The sequence below is a fragment of the Hirundo rustica genome, chromosome 3 (assembly GCF_015227805.2).
Source record: "Hirundo rustica isolate bHirRus1 chromosome 3, bHirRus1.pri.v3, whole genome shotgun sequence".
In the NCBI taxonomy this organism is placed as follows: Eukaryota; Metazoa; Chordata; class Aves; order Passeriformes; family Hirundinidae; genus Hirundo; species Hirundo rustica.
In genome coordinates, this window is record NC_053452.1 from 114,084,683 (window position 1) to 114,102,466 (window position 17,784).

The window sequence follows — 17,784 nt, forward strand, 5'->3', positions numbered from 1 at the left end:
CTGTCAAAAAGTCTGTCCCCATCTTTCTTACAAACCCCATTTGAATATTTTAAGGTCTGCTGGAGATTTCTCTTCCCATCTCTGCTGTTTCTTTCCCGTATTTCCTTTTCCCCTGTGAAATGCACCCTCTACAGCTGGACTCAAAATCTCCTTCACGGGGAAGAGAACAGCAGACGAAGCACCCTGGGGAGATGGTTCTGGAGCGTTCCCCCGTGCCCCAGCCTGGAGCTCACTCCTGTGGTCCTCACGCTCCTCCCAGGTGCCATCTGAGCCCTTTTTCTTTGCCCTCCACTCCTCAGCCCAGTGAAACTCCTGACGGAGACCAGCCTGAAGCCTCTTGCGGGCACTCCCCCGGGTTGGAGATGCACCAAAAACCAGGGAAATGGCATTTGAACCCTCCCGGCGCTGGGTGCGGAGCGGGACCTGCTGTGCAGTTGCACCGGGAGCTTGTGCAGAGAAGGTTCAGCCGGGCGAGGAAGGGTTTTACTTCGGAAGAAGATTTTTTTTTTTTTCCCCCACATGAGTTTTTACTTCCCAAGAGCCGCCCAGATTCGCTGGGAAGGAGGGACATCTCGCGGCCACACCACGAACATCTCTCCTGCTCCTCGGGCATCACCCCCCGGCCTCTCCCTTCTTCTCCAGGGGCTGGCGGTGGCCACGGCAAGGACAGGGGCTCGCTCACGCCCTGACGCCCCAATAAAGAAACGGGAAATCCTCGTATCCTTTTTTTTTAATTATTATTACTGACTTGAGGCAGAGCGGGAGCATCACCCGGCAGGAACTCTCCGGAGCTGGTGTGGCCCAAGGAGGCGCGGACAGGACACGCTCCCACCCCTGCCCGCCGCACGGAGGGGGTGTAGCATCCCCAGCAGAGTGGGGCAGAGATTCCTCACCCCCACAGCACCACCCTGGCCACGGCCCCCTCCTCCCGGAGCTGCAGTTGCGGGGCTGAGGAGCTTTTCTCTGTCCGGGTGGGTCGCGGAGGAATTTTCTGTCCTTCGTGCCGGAGGTGCTGCCTGCCAGGTGGGTGCAGCCCTCCGAGGCGGACGGGCCAGGAGCTGTGCCATCTCCCAGCCGCCTCTTCAGCCTCTGCGACAACCACAGAGCCGGCAGCATCCTCCTCCCTCACGTCCCTCCTCATTCCCCATCTCCAAGCGCGGGCGGGAGAAAGGGAGACGCCCGCCCCGAGGCACGGCCGGGTGGTGGCTGTCCTGCAGCGCTGTCCCCAGGAGCCGGCGGGGCGGCGGCTTTACTGCTGCGGCTCGGGCTCGTACTGCTTCTCCGTGGAGGTGTAGAAGTCCTCGAGCACCGACTGCAGGTACTCGAAGGTGGGGCGCTCCTCGGGGTTGCTGCGCCAGCACTTGAGGATGACGCTGTAGAGCTCCCCGGGACACGTCTCCGGGCAGGGCATGCGGTAGCCCCGCTCCAGGTTGCGGATCACCTCGGGGTTGGTCATCCCTGGAGGGGAACACAGCCCAGCGGGAGTTACTCAGCACCCGGAGGGGTCAGTGGTCCCAGCAGCTCCCGCCCAGGCAGGGACGGAGGGGCTGCGGTGTTTCCCGTGCCTGGGACTCATCCCTTCCCTCGGGGGTGTGCTTCCCCTCCATCCCTCTGTCCTCCCCCTGTTTGGCTTTGCACAGGTATAGCTGAGGGGAGGAAAGCCAGCTTGAAGGACCTCTTGTGACAAGAGGGACATTGAGGGGCTGGGGCGTGTCCAGGGAAGGGAACAGAGCTGGGGAAGGGGCTGGAGCACCAGGAGCGGCTGAGGGAGCTGGGAAAGGGGCTCAGCCTGGAGAAAAGGAGGCTCAGGAGGGACCCTGTGGCTCTGCACAACTCCCTGACAGGAGGGGACAGCCAGGGGGGTCGGGGTCTGCTCTGAGATAACAAAATTAAATGGCCTCAAGTTGTACCAAGGGACATTTTGATCAGATATGAAAAATAATTTCTTCACAGAAAGGGTTGTCCAGCCCTGGCACAGCTGCCCAGAGCAGTGGTGGAGTCCCCATCCCTGGAGGGATTTACCAGACGCATAAATGTGGCACTTGGGGACATGGATCAGTGGTGGCCTTGGCAGGGCTGGGTTAATTCAGTTTAGAGGCCTTTTGATCAATCCTGTGATTCAAAGAGACAGCTGTGTGGGTCTGGAAACACTTCAGGGAATGCCTCCAAGCCTAGAGCAGCACGGGATCCTTGGAAGTGCCTGGACATTCCTCCTGAATTCCCAGAAAAAGTGTTTGGATATACATCCTGTATACCCTGTACCCAGACAAGGGATCCTGTACCTGGATAAGGGATCCTGTACTCAGATAAGGGATCCTGTACCTGGATAAGGAATCCTGTACTCAGATAAGGGATTCTGTACCTGGATAAGGGATCCTGTACCTGGATAAGGAATCCTGTACTCAGATAAGGGATTCTGTACCTGGATAAGGAATCCTGTACCTGGATAAGGAATCCTGTACTCAGATAAGGGATTCTGTACCTGGATAAGGAATCCTGTACCGGGATAAGGAATGCTGTACTCAGATAAGGGATCCTGTACCTGGATAAGGAATCCTGTACTCAGATAAGGGATCCTGTACCTGGATAAGGGATCCTGTACCTGGATAAGGAATCCTGTACTCAGATAAGGGATCCTGTACCTGGATAAGGAATCCTGTACTCAGATAAGGGATCCTGTACTCAGATAAGGGATCCTGTACCTGGATAAGGGATCCTGCCATAGGTGATGATCTCTGTCAGGAGGATGCCGAATGACCACACATCAGATTTGATGGTGAAAACCCCATAGTTGATGGCCTCTGGAGCTGTCCATTTGATGGGAAATTTGGCACCTGTCCCAAAGGAAACAAAAGGAAATAACTCCTGGAGTTAGAGCATCTCCCTCACCTGTCACAGGCACAAGAATTCCCCCAAACTGATCCCTGGTTCCTTTGGGCTGTTGATCATGATTCTGTGGTTCTTCCTAGGAGAGGGGCTCCAGCTCCTTGATTATCTGCATGTCCTCCTCCGGACCTGCTCCATCCCAGAGCTGGATGGAATATTCAAAACCAATTTGGCAGATTTATTATGGGACAACAACAGTGGGATTTTATTCTGCATAAAATTTCCCTAGCTTTTGCCAAGAAAAATTGGATCAGATGATCCTTGAGGTCTCCTTCCAATCTGGTACTCTGTGATTCTGTGAAATTAGTTACTAGAAATGGGTTGTTCTTTTATCAAAATGCATAAATATTACGGCAAATATAAATACCCCAGTCCTTAAAGCTGCACAGTTTCATTAAAACCAAAATAAGTCCCATTTTATTCTGTCCACCAAGTTCTTGCTTAACCCACTGCAGACAGCAATGACCATAAGGCTGCAATTTCAGTTTAGCTTAGACAAAAAAAAAAAAACAAAAAAAAACCCAACCAACAGCAAAACCATCTTGATAAGCGGGAACTGATCATGTCACACTGCAGAGCAAACCACATTTTTATTTATACACATCCTTGCAGGACTGGAAATCCAACTGCAGGGTGTGAAATAAGCGCCTCAGTTGTTGCACATCACACTCTGAGCGACAAGGCTGGGAAGTGCAATCTGTGAAGTGAGAAATGTTCAGAGCAGATAGAGGGGAGCTGTTATTCCAGAGCAAAGCTAGCTGGAAAAATGCTGATGGGAGCTGCTTTCTGCTGGAAAAGCAGCTCCTTTGGTTATTAACAGAATTATACTGATTGTATCAAAGCTTCTCTTAAGGATAAAACTGCCTTAAAAATTTGCAGCAAACTCAAAATCCCCCTTCATGGTAGTTTCTGAATTACACTTGGGATCATTTACCACTCTGAAATAGTTTTGCATGTTGAAATGGGTATAATTTCTATCAAAAAGTATTTTGGGGACAGGAAATTGAAAGAAATGCTTCTTATCATACTCAAAAATCCCCAAATAACTATTAAAATTCCTTTCCTCAGAGTATATTTTAAGGAGAATTTTATCTCATCCTAGCTCTAGAAGAGGACAGATTTCCAAAATTTGAAAATCTTCTGGTAAGTGCCACTTATGCCTGACTTGTTTTATTTCAGTTGTTTCTGCTGCTTTCCCTGATGCTCTGTAGAGTCCCTTTGCAATCTGCATGATTTGATCTCACACCTGTCCTCAGAGTCAGAGCTCAGTGCAGGGATGATCTCAGAAGTCTTTTCCAAACTAAATGATTCCCTGATTTATTGTTCCCTAAGTAGTCTCTCTGCTGTGGTCAGGGCTTGGTATGCCTGGCACACCTGTAAGATGCTGCTGGATCCAGATTTGTGGCTCCAGCTCTGTTATCTCCTCCCCTCTGGACTGAATCCCTGCAAAAGCCTGGCCACAGGCAGCAGCTTTCATTAGCAGAGGTCAAATTTCTCCAGCAAATGACTGGAGTGACAGCAGGACGGCCCCAAACAGAACCAAAAGAGGTTTTTTGCCCCATTTTGCTCTGCAGTTTTCAGCTGGTTTTATTGTCCCCAAGCGCTGCTGCCTCTCCCAGAACTGGATTTTTGGGTGTCTGTTTCTCTGCTGTGGCAAATGGAAAGATAGAAACTTCCACAGTTGCTGAAGGGTTTGATTTGCAGCCTTGGGAGAGGCTTGGATTAATGTAAAAATAAAAGTGCACAGACATTAAGCAGAAAATTTATAAACTTACATTTCTATAGTTGTAAGAATATGCCTTAAGTAATAAGAAACTGTATTAGGTAAGAGAGTGAAGAATTTTATAGTGTAGCAATGTAATTTTATAGAGTAAGCTAAGAGTTTAGATGTTATCATAGGAGCATATGTGTGTATGTGTAGTAGTAGGAAAAAAGAATATACAGTGCAGCAAAATTAAGCAAAGGTGATAGGTCAAAAAACCAAAATAAACTCTGTGGGAAATTTCTGTTGGATTAGAATGTTATACAATGCCTTGTAATGAAGAAACTTGTGACTGCTCTTGAGCTATGGCCGACTTCTTGCTCCTCTAAAATCTCAGGGCCTCCGAGGCTGATGTTTATCGGAGTAATAAATCGTTTTCAGCCCGACAGTGGTCCCACCCCGTCATTAAGGTGTCGATAACGCTCTGCCCCTGCCTGGTGCCGACAGCCACCGCGGGCTCTGGTGCCCCGTGCCTGCTGCCGGCCCGGTATCCTGGCATTCCTGGGGCAGCAGGCTGGGAGATGAGGGCAGTGCTGGGGAGGACACTCACCCTCCTGCGCCAGGTACTCGTTCTCGATCAGCCTGGCCAGGCCGAAATCGGCGATTTTGCAGCAGAGAGACTCCGAGACGAGGATGTTGGCGGCCCTCAGGTCCCGGTGGATGAAGTTCATGCGCTCGATGTAGGCCATGCCCTCTGCCACCTGGGAGGGGAGGAAGAGCCCGTCTTCATCACCACCTCCCCGTTTTATCTGGGCTGTTTTTCACCCACCTTTGCAAAGCACGGCATTTATGCAGGGTTGCTGTTACCTCTCCGTGATCATGGATGTGCCTAAGCTCCCCATGGATGGATGGATGGAGGGACAGGTGGGTCAGCAGGCAGGTAAATAAATAGATATTGCCCTAGATATTGCCCTTGTACAGGTGCAGATATTCAGCTTTACCAGCCTGAGCAGCCAAGTGAAGCACAACAGAAGCACCACTCTCTGTTTTGCTCGGAAGTCACAGCCCTGAGTCGTGTCTGCAGCGAAAGCTGAAACCACATCACTGCATTCCCAGTTTCTGCCACAAGTCTCACCTCTCCAGTGGGGATTTTAGTCATAAACATTCCAGGTTAATATATGTGAATTAAGGAAAGGAAAAAAAAAATAAATATCAAACTAGAATTATAAAATGTTTGGAAGGGACCTTAGGACCTTAAGGGTCCTCTCATTCCAACCTCCTCCTATAGGCAGGGACACCCTCCACTATCCCAGGGTGCTCCTTGGACACTTCCAGGGATCCAGGGGCAACCACATCTTCTCTAAGCGACCTGTGCCAGGGCCTCCCCACCCAAATTTAGGAACAATTTATTCCTAAAATCTAATGGAGGTACCTGGTGTGTGATGAGCCTCTATCAATGACTGCAGCAATGTTTCATTGGCGAGTGCTGGGGGTTGAAATGGGAGATTGATAGGAGACAGAGATTGCCAGGCTGATCTCATGTTTGGATTGGGTGATTTATTGGGAAGGTGAGAGGATGTGTGCAGCCCCTGCCAGCAAGGGGTAGCACCTATTAAAGCTTTCAAGTGGCTGTGCGTGAGGGCAGAGCAATTTTCCACTCCATGCAGATTCACATGAGCCTCAGAACTCGCTCACATGTGGTTTCAAACAGGATACTCACACATACTTTCCAGTGCTGCATTTCTAACCTGTGTCAACACCCCTCTAGTGCAAGGGCTGGTTTCTGCAGTGGAAAATGGAAGAATTGATGTAATTTCCTTTTCTGATGTTAATGAGATAGGACCTGGTGGTTGGCCCTTTCCAGCCCAGAGTGTTTGCAAGCATTTACCCTCAAGACTGACCACAGGATCGAGTGCATCGGCCCAGACTGTTCTAATTTTAACTCCCACGGATGTCATTGGATCAGAAACTGAGCTTGAGAGGGTTGGGCGCCTGTTGGGCTGTGATGTCACCCCAACACCACAGATAAACAGATTGCAAAATAGCTCAGCAGACTGCCCTTTCCTCCTGCTGCTCCTCCCAGAGATACCCAGGGAATGTTGGAGACCCTGCCCTGGGGAGGTGGTGCTGGGGTGGGAGAGGGAAGGAGGAAAGTTGTTCTTCCAGTTGGTGCCAATGCCTGAGGAATGGGTAAAATCCTTCCTACCCCATGCTGAGGGTGACTTCTGTGGGTTTGGCGTGATTGGGGTGTGGGGGTTTGGTCTGTGTTCAGTTATCCTGATCCTGCTGTGTGGTGCAGTTTGCCCAGAGAAGCTGTGGCTGCCCCTGGATCCCTGGAAGTGTCCAAGGACAGGCTGGACAGGGCTTGGAGCACCCTGGGATAGTGGAAGGTGTCCCTGCCCATGGCAGGAGGTTGGAATGTGATGATTTTTCAGGTCCTTCCAACCCAAACCATTCTGTGATTCCAAAATTCAGTAACATTGACCAAAATCTTTTCTCTGAGTCACCCGGAGATTGCTCTGGCTTCGGCAATTTCCTCCTGCACAGAACCGCATCTTGCCAATTTCTGGGGAATACTCCCACTAAACCCAAGGGCTCTGTAAAATGGATTCATTGGGACCATTTTCCTTATCCTCAGGCATTTAACACAGACCACAGGCTGTAATTTTCAAGAGAGGGAATGAAACAATGAAAGATGGAGGGAGGGATGCAGGGATTTCTAGAGAGGAGGGAAGGAAGGAAGTAATTAAATCAAATACCCTAAACAGGAAGGGTGAATTTGTCCCCATAACATTCCACAGACAGCAATGATGAAGCTGCAGATATGAGGAATTTATCAGCAGTGAAGAGGGAAGGAACAGAAAGAGGTTCCTCTGCACCCCTACAGAAGGTTCAGAGTAAAAATGACACAAGGTGGCACTGCTTCAAAGAATTTGAATCTTTTCATCCTGGTTAAAGCAAGAAGGAAAGACTTCCACTACCATAAAACATTTCCCCAAATATTAAGATCCTCCAGTTTTAATTCATTAAAAAGTAACTCTATATGAGGGCTGGAACCAGTAAACTTTGCACATTGTTTCCTCAAGTCCACTCTAACAAGAGAAACCGAGTGATTTTATGGATAAATCCCAGACCTTTATTCAGCCTGATGCTTCAGGACTTTTTTTTTTTTTTCCCTTCTTTTTCTTTTTTCTTCCCCCCCCCCCCCCCCCCCCCCAGTATTTCCCAATTAGCCTAACTCTGCTCTGGATGAGCCAAATTCTGTCAACAGCTGGCTGGCACCAAAGTGCAGTGATTTTGCCCTTCTCATTTTTCATGTGGTTTCTTTTATTTTCCCCTATTTGTGTTTAGAGGCACTTCTGAACAAAGACGTTACAGTGCAGCAGCAACCATTAAGGTTTGCAGCCCGGGGATGCTTGAGAGGTTAAAGTTTGTTTTCCTAAAGAGCAATATTCCCAGATTTGAGGGTCAGAACATCCTTTATGCCTCATCATCAGAAGGGCAGAGCTGCTGGTCCTGCCCTGGGAGTCTCTTTGCTGAGCTTTTTCTTTTTTTTTTTTTGGTAAAAAAAATAGGATTTTTTTTTTTTTTTCTGCTGAGCAAGGCAGAAAATAAAAATAAATAAAATCAGACCAAAATAAACTCGACCACCCCCCAAAAAACCCCGAACTCCAGATCTCTAGCCCTGCACTAAGCTATCAGAGGGCTGCCCTAAGGATGGAACTGATATTTGCACAGACACGAGAGGGATGAGGAGGTCCCTGAGAGAACACACCAGGAGGAGCTGTTTTTCTCCAGGAACTCTTTGCTCTGACTGACTTCAGACATGCAGGAATTCCACTGAGGCAATACCAAACCTCGGATCCTTTCCCCTGCGACTGTTCACTGACCTGAGCAGAGATGTCAATGAGTTTGGGGAGATTCAGCTGGCTTCCTTCTTCTGTCTTCAGGAAATCCAGCAAACACCCTGCAGGAGAGAAGGGATTGCTGTGACTCTTCTGACTCATCTAGAAATTTGGTTTTTTCCTGGTGTTTCTCTGAATATGTGCAAGAAATCTGCCTCCATCCTTAGGAAAATCTGAGGAACAAGAATGGAGGTCCACTGGAGCATCTTCCATTAGAAAAACCCCCAAACAGCCCAAATTTCCCTCTGTTTAGCACAGATCCTTTGCAAACTGCTGGGCATTCATCGTCAAACTGTTATAAACAAGAGGGGAAAAAGAAAGGACAATTTCACCGTGAGGGGAGTAAAAACCTGAAACAAACTTCCAATGAGAACAGTGGAGAACTTTAAATATTCTTCAAACGGAGCATCACCATGGTTTTTTCACCACCCAGGAAGTCTCTTTCAGTATTAGAATCAAACTTCTGGGTCACTTTCTTGTAGATTTGGTACAACCCCTCCTGCCCACCCTCATTCTGCATTGGGAGCACGGGCCAAATCACCAAACTGGCTCTGCAGAAGCCCAGCAAAGAGCTCGGGAGGGTTTTTACCATTGGCCATGTACTCTGTCACGATGTAGATGGGCTGCTTGGTGACCACAGCGTACAACCGGACCAGTTTGTTGTGCTGCAGCTTCTTCATCAGGTTTGCCTCTGCCAGGAAGGCCTCAGGATCCATGCTGCCCTCCTTCATGGTCTTCACAGCCACCTTGATGTTGTTCTTGTAGTAGCCTGCAGAGAGATTATGGTGTTTTGAGGAATTTGGGGCTCTCTGCAGCCTCTATGGAGTTGTGTAGGAGAAAAAGAGCTCGTGGAGCAGAAATCCACAGGAATATCTTAAATCCCTCATAAAGAAACACGTGGTAAATCCCAGTGCCAACAGGTGTGAGAGGAGAAGGGACACTCGTGTCACAGCTGTCAATACATGAGGCTGCACCAGGGGTTGTCCCTGCAGTGAGCCCCTCCTCACACAACCCTCCCAGATCCTTTCTGGATGAAACTGCTGGGGCCTCCCAGCCAAGCTCTGAAATCATCCAAATACCATCCAAAAAGGCAGGACTGTGCAGTCAGCACATGAACTCAGCCTGGTCCTGTCCACAAGCTCCATTTCCAGGGCAACCAGCAGCCACAAAGTGGGTGGCAAAGGAAGCTGAGCTCCCCCACTTCCTCTCCTGCTGATTAGCAGTAGTCAGGAAGGAACCAGGGATGGAGATCTGGGGTAAAAAGTGGAACAGGGAGGCAGAAAAAGTGGGAAAATGTCACCCAGGTACCCTACTGGGTGTGACAGGATCACTGGCATCACTACAGCTGTGCCCAGAATTCCCAGGAAGAATGAGTGCAAATCCCAAGAGATGAGTAAATAGCGACTTCAACACCCATCCCCTGTGAAACCCCTGCTCACCCACGGATCTGTGCAAACACTGGAGCTCTCCAGTCCTTCCCAGGAATTCTGCAGCTGCTTCTGTGTGTGTACCCACAAATACGTGTTCATCCTCAAGGATTCCCACTCCCAGAATAGTCTTGCTTTAGGGAAATAAAAGGGCTTTCCACCTCCTCTCTTTATGTTTGTTTTCTTTGTTTGGTTTTTTGGGGTTTTTGGGGGGGGTTTCTTGTTTTGGTATTGGTTTTGGTTTTTTCCCTGGAATGGGGGGAATTCCACTTACCCATCCACACTTCCCCAAACTGCCCACTGCCCAGCTTCTTCACAAGCTTCAGGGCCTCCCGAGGGATCTCCCACTCGTCTCGGGCCCAGGGTCTCTGGGGAACCAGGGATGTGCAGGGAGCTGTGAGGCGCTGGCACAGCCCATCCCCTTTCTCTGGATGAGAACAAAGCACAGGACAGTTCAGTGGGATGGCAGAGAAAGCCCCCTCCTCCTCCATCCACACCTGCCGGGAAAAATCAGCCCATGGAAACCACCACAGCCACACGGGGAAGTGGTGGAGCCCCCAAACCTTGAGGGATTTAACAGCCGTGTGGAGGTGGCACTTGGGGACATGGGTTAGTGGCGGCCTTGGCAGTGCAGGGGGAACAGTTGGATTCAGTGGACTTAGAGGGCTTTTCCAACCTTTATCATTCTATGGTTTCATGAGAAGTTTCAGCCACAGCGATTCAAGGCACCCAGAACGGTCCCAGTCAAAGGGGAAAGCTCAAAGGGAGCCACAGAGGAGCAAATTATCCTGCCCTGTTATTCCAAACCCTGCTTCCCATGCCTCCCTCCTGTATATCCTGCCAGCACTCACCTCATTCCTTTCCTAATGGGAGACACTCCCTGACTTTAGGGCTGGGGGCAGAGCTCACCCTCACAATTCCCTGGGATGCAAACCAGGACAGGGGTTCTGGTTGTAGGGTCACACCGGGCCCATGAGAGCAGGTGGAGCAGCTGCGGTGTTTCCCAAGCCCATCCTCCCTCTGTCCCCGCTCTCTTCCGGGACACAAATCCACGAGGGAAGGCAGACAACTCACGGCTGTAATGATGGATGAGCTCTGGCAGGCTGGAGAAAGTGATCCTGGGGGAGATGTAGTACCCCCCACCATCCAGGGCGCGGATCCTGTAGTGTTTGATGACGTCCCCGTGAGCGGAGTTGTTGTCTCTCACCGACAGGGAGTAGGCGTCTGGGGGAGGAGAGAAGGAGCCCTGAGGACAAACTGCACCCCAGTCAGGAACCAGCTGCCTCCTCTTCCCTTGGCTGCCTACAGCTGCAAACCAGCCCTGCCTGATGCCTTTCCAGGGCAAGTCCCCCAGAATTTACAGCTGCACACTTCCCTCTCTCCAAGGCAAGGATACACCATGAAAGTTCATCAGAGCTTATCTGATCCTGTCCAGGCTTCCTGGAGAAACACCTGCCTATGCTGTGGCCAAGAGCCCCGTGGAGGCACCGTGGGGATCAGCAGCCCTTCTCCAGGCAGAGCAATCAGATGTTCCCAAGGTCAGGATGGTCTTTCCACAGCTCCATATTCCCATCTGGGCTCTGCCAACCTCAGCATCATGAAATCAGAATGGTTTGGGTTGGAAGGGACCTTGAGGCTCATCCAGTGCCACCCTCTGTCATGAGCAGGGACACCTTCCACTATCCCAGGGTGCTCCAAGCCCCATCCAAACTGGCCTTGGACACTCCCAGGGATCCAGGGGCAACCAGAGCTTCTCTGGGAAACCTGTGCCAGGGCCTCTCCACCCTCACAGGGAAGGATTTCTCCTTAATATCCAATCTCAACCTGTCCTCTTTACATTTAAAGCCATTTAAAGCCATTTAAAGCCATTTAAAGCCATTTAAAGCCATTCTCCTCTGGATTAAACATTATGAAACCTTGTGCCATTGTCAGTGGCTCAGCTCAGGGGGTACAGAATGGGGATTTGGGAGAATTGTCTTGTTCAGCCACAAACTTTTGACTGTGGCCGAACCAGATCTAGAGATTCCCGTCTGCAATCTTGTCCCTTTTGTGCTTCAAGGGAGCTGCTCAGCCATCCACCACTCCAACCTGCTGTTCCCTCTGTGAGAATCTAAACCGAGAGGTTGTGTTTAGTGCACAAAAGCATCACTAGATGTTGCTGCAGAGCTGGACTTCCAGCCTGTGTCAGTGTGGTTCAATGCAGCTCAGCAGTGGGGTTTTCCCCCTTTTGTCTGGATCATATTTCTGGAGTGAGTTGTTGCAAGCCTGCTGGGCTGTTCTAAGTCTAATGTGTTCACCCGGGCTGATAAACTGCCCATTTTTTATGTTTTTTTAATGAAAAGGTAAGGCTATATATGTTTAAAATGTGTGTGTCTGTTCATGCAGGATCACAAAAAGAAGCAGGGCCATCCACAGCAGCTTTGAAACCCTAATCCTGCACGTGAAGGCAAAGTTTTTTAACATTAAATCCTCACTGGCTGGTGTTGCTCCATCCCAGCACCAGCAGTTTTCCCTACGCTGTGCCTGAAAACCATTTGCATTTATAAAAAGCAGCAAAAAAAACCCCATCTCTGTGGATAATTGCTCTGTTGGAGTGATCATAAATCTTTACAAGCAAAGTTTGGAAGAGTCTAAAGTTTTCCCAATCATTTTGAGGGGACTCCCTTCCTGCAGAGACCAGACCTGGTGGTGTAAAATTCATGGAAAAACCTGGTGGTTTAAATGCAGAGCCAGGGAACCTCAAATTTGACGTGGTGGTCTCCTCAGCAGAGGAAGAGATTCTGATTCTGTTTCCATTACCATGAAAGTCAGGGAGAAGAACAAATTGAGAAGACCTTTTGATTTGATCAGTCCTGTGGCTGAACAACTGAGAAACAGCCCTGAAACTTCTTCAGCGGGGAAATACAGGAAAAGAAATGGCTCTGCTGGCTCCTCTGTGGTACCCACGTGGGCCTAAGCTCCAAAATAATGATAATAAACATCAAGGCCAAAAGGCTGGACTTGATAATCTTAAGAGATCTTTTTCAACCTAAAAGATTCTGTGATTCTGTGAAGAGGAATTTGATGATGACACCTATATATATATATATATATATATATATATACACAGTTTAGGGTTTGTGTGGGATTTTTACAGGGCAAGGCCTGCTTGAGGACCGAGCCAAACGTGGTGTGAAGGCAGCTGCCCTGAGGCCAAACGGTCCTGCAGAAGGAAATCCAGGAATCGATGGCAAACACATCTTCAAGGGCGTGTCTGGGGGCTGAGAGTCAGCAGGGAAGAGGAGACCTGCCCTGTTTTACAGCGTGGTTGCACCCAAAATACTTTTCTCCTACAGAATTTTCTTTCCAGGCCCCACCAACGCTTTAAACTCTCCTGCACCTTTCAGACAGAGACAGGGCCAATCTCTCAGCTGCCAGTGTTAATTCTTGCCCTGTCATTAAGCTAATGACTGCATCTCAGCCCCAGCCACAGTTTAATTTGCTGCAGGGAGCGTGGTGGAGCTTCCCTGTCATTCTCCATGGCCGGTTGGTGTTCCCTTGGGAGCTGCTGTGCAGAGGCAATGCACCGAGGCTGGAATAATTCAATTCTTCCTTCACAAAATCACAGAACGGTTTGGGTTGGAAGGGTCCTTAAAATTCATCTTGTTTCACCTCCTGCCATGGACAGGGACACCTTCCACTAAACCTGGTTGCTCCAAGCCCTGTCCAACCTGGTCCCTGCTCCCCGTGATGGCAGAAAATGAAAATCATTGACTCCTGATTCCCTCTGATGATATCCAGGATAGACAAAAGGAGTTCTCATTCCTCAGCCACAAGGGACATTCACCTGTTCTGTAGTCCTGGGCCACATCCTGGCACAGACCTGGGCTGGTAAAGAGTCCAGAGTACAAAATTCATGGAACAATTTCCTCATCAAAAAGTTGTCCAGCCCTTTCACAGCTGCCCAGGGCAGTGATGGAGTCCCTACCCCCGGAAGGGTTTAAAAGCCACCTAGATTTGGCACCTGGGGACATGGTTTAGTGCATTCCTGCCCTTTAAATCCTTCCCAATGGGAAGCAGAGGAGCTCAGCTGGATGCAGAGGCTGAGCTCAGTGAGGTCCCTCCTGCCGGGAGCAGAGACGCAGGAATCCTGCCGGGAGCCAGGAGCCCGTGGCTCAGCACAGCTGGGGAAATGTGTCCCTGCAGCTTTGGGAATGATTATTACTTCAGGGGGACTTTGTTTATTTGCAGCAGCTTCAGCAAGGACAGTGCAGCGCCGATGATTTCACTGCTGGCCCGCACTGTCCCCTCTTCCCAGGGTGCTGGATGTGCCTTTCGTGGACTCTGACAAGGGTTGGCTCTGAAGATTTGCAGAGTTCCCGCATCTCAAACCATGAGGAAAACGAGACTCTGCTCAGGATGGGCTGGGAATGGGTGCTGCTCCTAGTCAGGTTGCAGAGCCCACCCCGCTGTGCCTGAGACATGCCAGTATGAGACAACCACCTCCCAGTCTGAGTCAATGACGGGCGTGAACTCAGCCCAGTGCTTGTCCCTGATGGTCAGATTTTTGCTGGTGATGTGCCAAGTGAATGAAAACACACGTCATGGGGAAGGAAAACCGAAAAAACCCAGCCAGGCTGCAAGGGCAGAGTTAATTCCATGGCATTGCTCTGGACATCTCTTGGTGGGCCACAGGGTGCTTTACATCAGGGAATTCAGCTGCACGGTGCTTTTGGAGATGCCTGGCTTTGTGTTTTCCCTTTCTCTTTCGGGAGGAGGAAGCTGAGGCTCAGATGGATCAAACGAGGTCATTCAGGCAGCCCAAGGCACAGGGTGCTCAGGTAGCAGCTGGGCACACAGGATGATTCAGAGGATGAGGTGTTTGAAGGAATAACACCCATGTTTTACCCTAAACACCAGAACAGGCACAGGGCAGAGACACATCTGAGCATCTGGGACTCACATGGGACTTCCATGGAGGGGAACCTCATTCTTCTTGACAGCAGAGACAGCGCATTGAGGATCTGGTGATTTCTCCTTGGATTTCAGGGCTCCACCAGCCCTGCTCGAGCCCTGTGTGACCAAGACCAACCCACACTCCAGATAATTGCAGAAGCTGGGGACAATTGTCCTGCACAAGTGTAGGGAAAGGTCACCTAGAGATGCCACAGAGACCAGGATCATGTGTGGACAGAGCTTCAGACACAGCACACGAGCGTTTGCTTTGTGTTGCTCCCTGCACTTCCTGTGTGCACTGAACAACCACACCAGCTCCCCAAACATCCCAGCAAACAAAGGGAGAGCGGGAAAGGGATAAACAGAAGAGCAGCACGTGGTGGTAAGTCCAAGTCCGGTCATTGCAAAAAGCACCGCAAAGGCAGCAGGGAAACCGAGTTACAGCAGAAAAAGTGACTTATAAAGAGAAATGCTTGGAAACAAATCTCTTATATGTTTCCTCAACTGAATGCTCCCTAAAAGTTCTGAAAGCTGCAAATCCTTATGGATAGCAGTTTTCCTGCTTGGCATCAGCTCAGCAGGGATGTGTGGAGGTGAGTCCAGGCACGGGGCAGAGGGGGAATTCAAAGTAGGGTGCTCCAGTCTGACACAGCCCCACTGCCTGCTGGCAGATACAGGAGGATGAGATTCCAGCTGCTGCATCCAGACCCTGGCACTGTTTAATTTTCTGGCAATGGTGGAAGGAACAGATGCTGCCTTGGAGACCTCCCTTGTGAACAGGAGAAAAAAAAAAGACAAGAAAGGAAGAAGGAGACGCTACAGGAGGCAAGAGCCATTTGTAGGGTGGAGGAACCAGAGTGTTCCCTCTCTTACTGCTTGCCTGGGCCTTTGGAAGTACTTGGGAAACAAGTCAAGGAAAAGAAGGTTCCATATGATTTCAGATGGATGCTCCAGCTCTCTACTGAGCAAGTCACAGTTGGACACCATGATCTTAGAGGTTTTCCGACCTAAATAATTCCTTGATTCTATTGAGAAGACACAAAGCACCTTTTCCCATGTGTTAAGGAAAGATTCCTGCACCCATTTGAAAGGAAAGGAGCCAAGTGACAGCAAGACTGAAACACTTTCCTGAACTACTCCATGGATCTGGTTCAGAGCAGAACCATGGGAACACCATGAGCATCATTTCCTCCGTGCTGTAAACACACACGATGGCCCAGAGGAAGCAAAGAGAAAAAAGTAGGAAAGAAACAATATGGAATTCCCATGGGACAAGCTAAACTACCTTCCAGACTCTATGAATTAATAGCACAGAACAAAGGAATTGATATTACATTGTTTCATATTATGGTCAATAATTATATCCACTGCCAAAGAGGAGTTTCCACAATGCTCTGGCCTTTCCATCCTCACTGGATCATTTTTTCAAAAGTCAGACATGTTCATATGGAAAGAAAGTGGATGAAATCCATCTCTCCTGATCCTGTCACTCTCCTTCCAAAAGTTCTGGTTTGTATGAATTCCTCTTGCTACAGACAATCCAGAAAAACACGCTTCCTCTGGGAAAATGACTTCTTCCCAAAATTCTGCAAGTTTCTGTTGCAAACGGGAGAAATACTCCTTCAAGAGTATGTAAAAATATCTTTTAAAATAAATTAAAAAAAAAAAAAAAAAAAAAAAGAGAGAGAGGGAGAGAGGGACATTTGCTTGGGAAGGGAAGGAAACTGTTTTGGAAAATTTGCTTATTTGTTTTCCTGTGTCTCTGCCATGAACTCTGGTAGAAGAGACACTCTTGCCACAGCCAGATGGTGACATCTCAGTGGCATCATGAGCAAATCTTTGTCCTCCAAACTCCCAGCTCACTCCTAGAGCCCTGCTGAAGGTTTTCTAAGCCTGAGCAACAACGAGGAGTTAACTTTGCTCCACGGATCTTACCTTTGGTGGTTTCACTCTCCCGGACGAGGAAAGAACCAACTTTGTTCCCAGAAGACAACAGCAGCCGTTCAGCATCTTTTCTGCTCAGAGTTCTAAAATACCACCTGGGGGACAGAAAAGGCAAAATCATGGCTTGAAAAGGAAAAAGTCTAAAAAAACATGGAATTCTTTCCACTAAGTTCTTTTTTTTTAAATCATTACACTATGAAACGGAGGGTTGTTTTTATCGGCAAGTAGTTTTTTATCTGCTGGAAAGTGGCAGTAATAGATTGTTTTGGATAGATTAACACCAGATTTGGTTCACTTTGGGCATGTTTCACAGCCTGGAAATTCAGACAGTGTGGGGAGTAGATGGGATATGCAGTATCCCATACACAGGAGAAGTTCAGGCTTTGGATACAAAGAGCTTTTATGTCCCAGCCACATTTCTGTGCACTGCTAAGTATTTGCTGAACTCAGTGATGATTGGGTCCCTCCAAGAAGAGACTGCAGGCAGGACTGATCATTTAGAGCTGAATCCCATGAAGGAGGAGAACTCATGGAAAAAGAATCTCCTTCTGTTTGGATTATAGGCAAAATAAACTCATTTGACTCCAGCCTTTCATTTGATCTTCCTTGCAAGGAGGCTGCATCTGGGCCCATTTAAAAAACAGCACGGTGGGTCTGGGCACCAGCACTCAGTTTTCTGTCTTGTTAAATTGCTGGTGTGGTCCCTGGCAGATCCAAGACCTGGATCAGTGCACTGCATCCAGAGATTCCCAGTTTACATATGGCTAATCTCGAGGGAGGTGAAGGGGTTTAACACCATTTGTGGGGGTGGATGGTCCCTGGCACTGCCACCATAACCTTCCTGCTGTCGCCCCCAAATCCTTGTATTCCACAGCAGATGCCAACAGTGGGACAAGAACCTTTGCCCACTTTCCCCTTAACAACCTCATCCTCCCTTTCCACACCATTATGATGCTTAAAGACTCCTCCTGAGCTTTTGGGCAGC

At 49.1% G+C, this 17,784-nt stretch overlaps 1 protein-coding gene across 1 annotated transcript in view; it reads right to left on the reverse strand.

The window, feature by feature from the left end:
• Positions 1-1,249: 1,249 nt before the first annotated feature.
• The window catches only part of BLK (BLK proto-oncogene, Src family tyrosine kinase), a 35,439-nt gene continuing 18,904 nt past the window's right edge, over positions 1,250-17,784 (reverse strand). The window contains exons 6-13 of the mRNA XM_040059892.2: positions 16,791-16,894; positions 10,995-11,144; positions 10,195-10,347; positions 9,083-9,262; positions 8,479-8,555; positions 5,199-5,349; positions 2,703-2,834; positions 1,250-1,458 (exon numbers count right to left, since the gene is read on the reverse strand). Coding sequence (XP_039915826.1) covers positions 1,250-1,458; positions 2,703-2,834; positions 5,199-5,349; positions 8,479-8,555; positions 9,083-9,262; positions 10,195-10,347; positions 10,995-11,144; positions 16,791-16,894 — 1,156 coding nt within the window. The remainder of the gene's footprint in view (positions 1,459-2,702; positions 2,835-5,198; positions 5,350-8,478; positions 8,556-9,082; positions 9,263-10,194; positions 10,348-10,994; positions 11,145-16,790; positions 16,895-17,784) is intronic.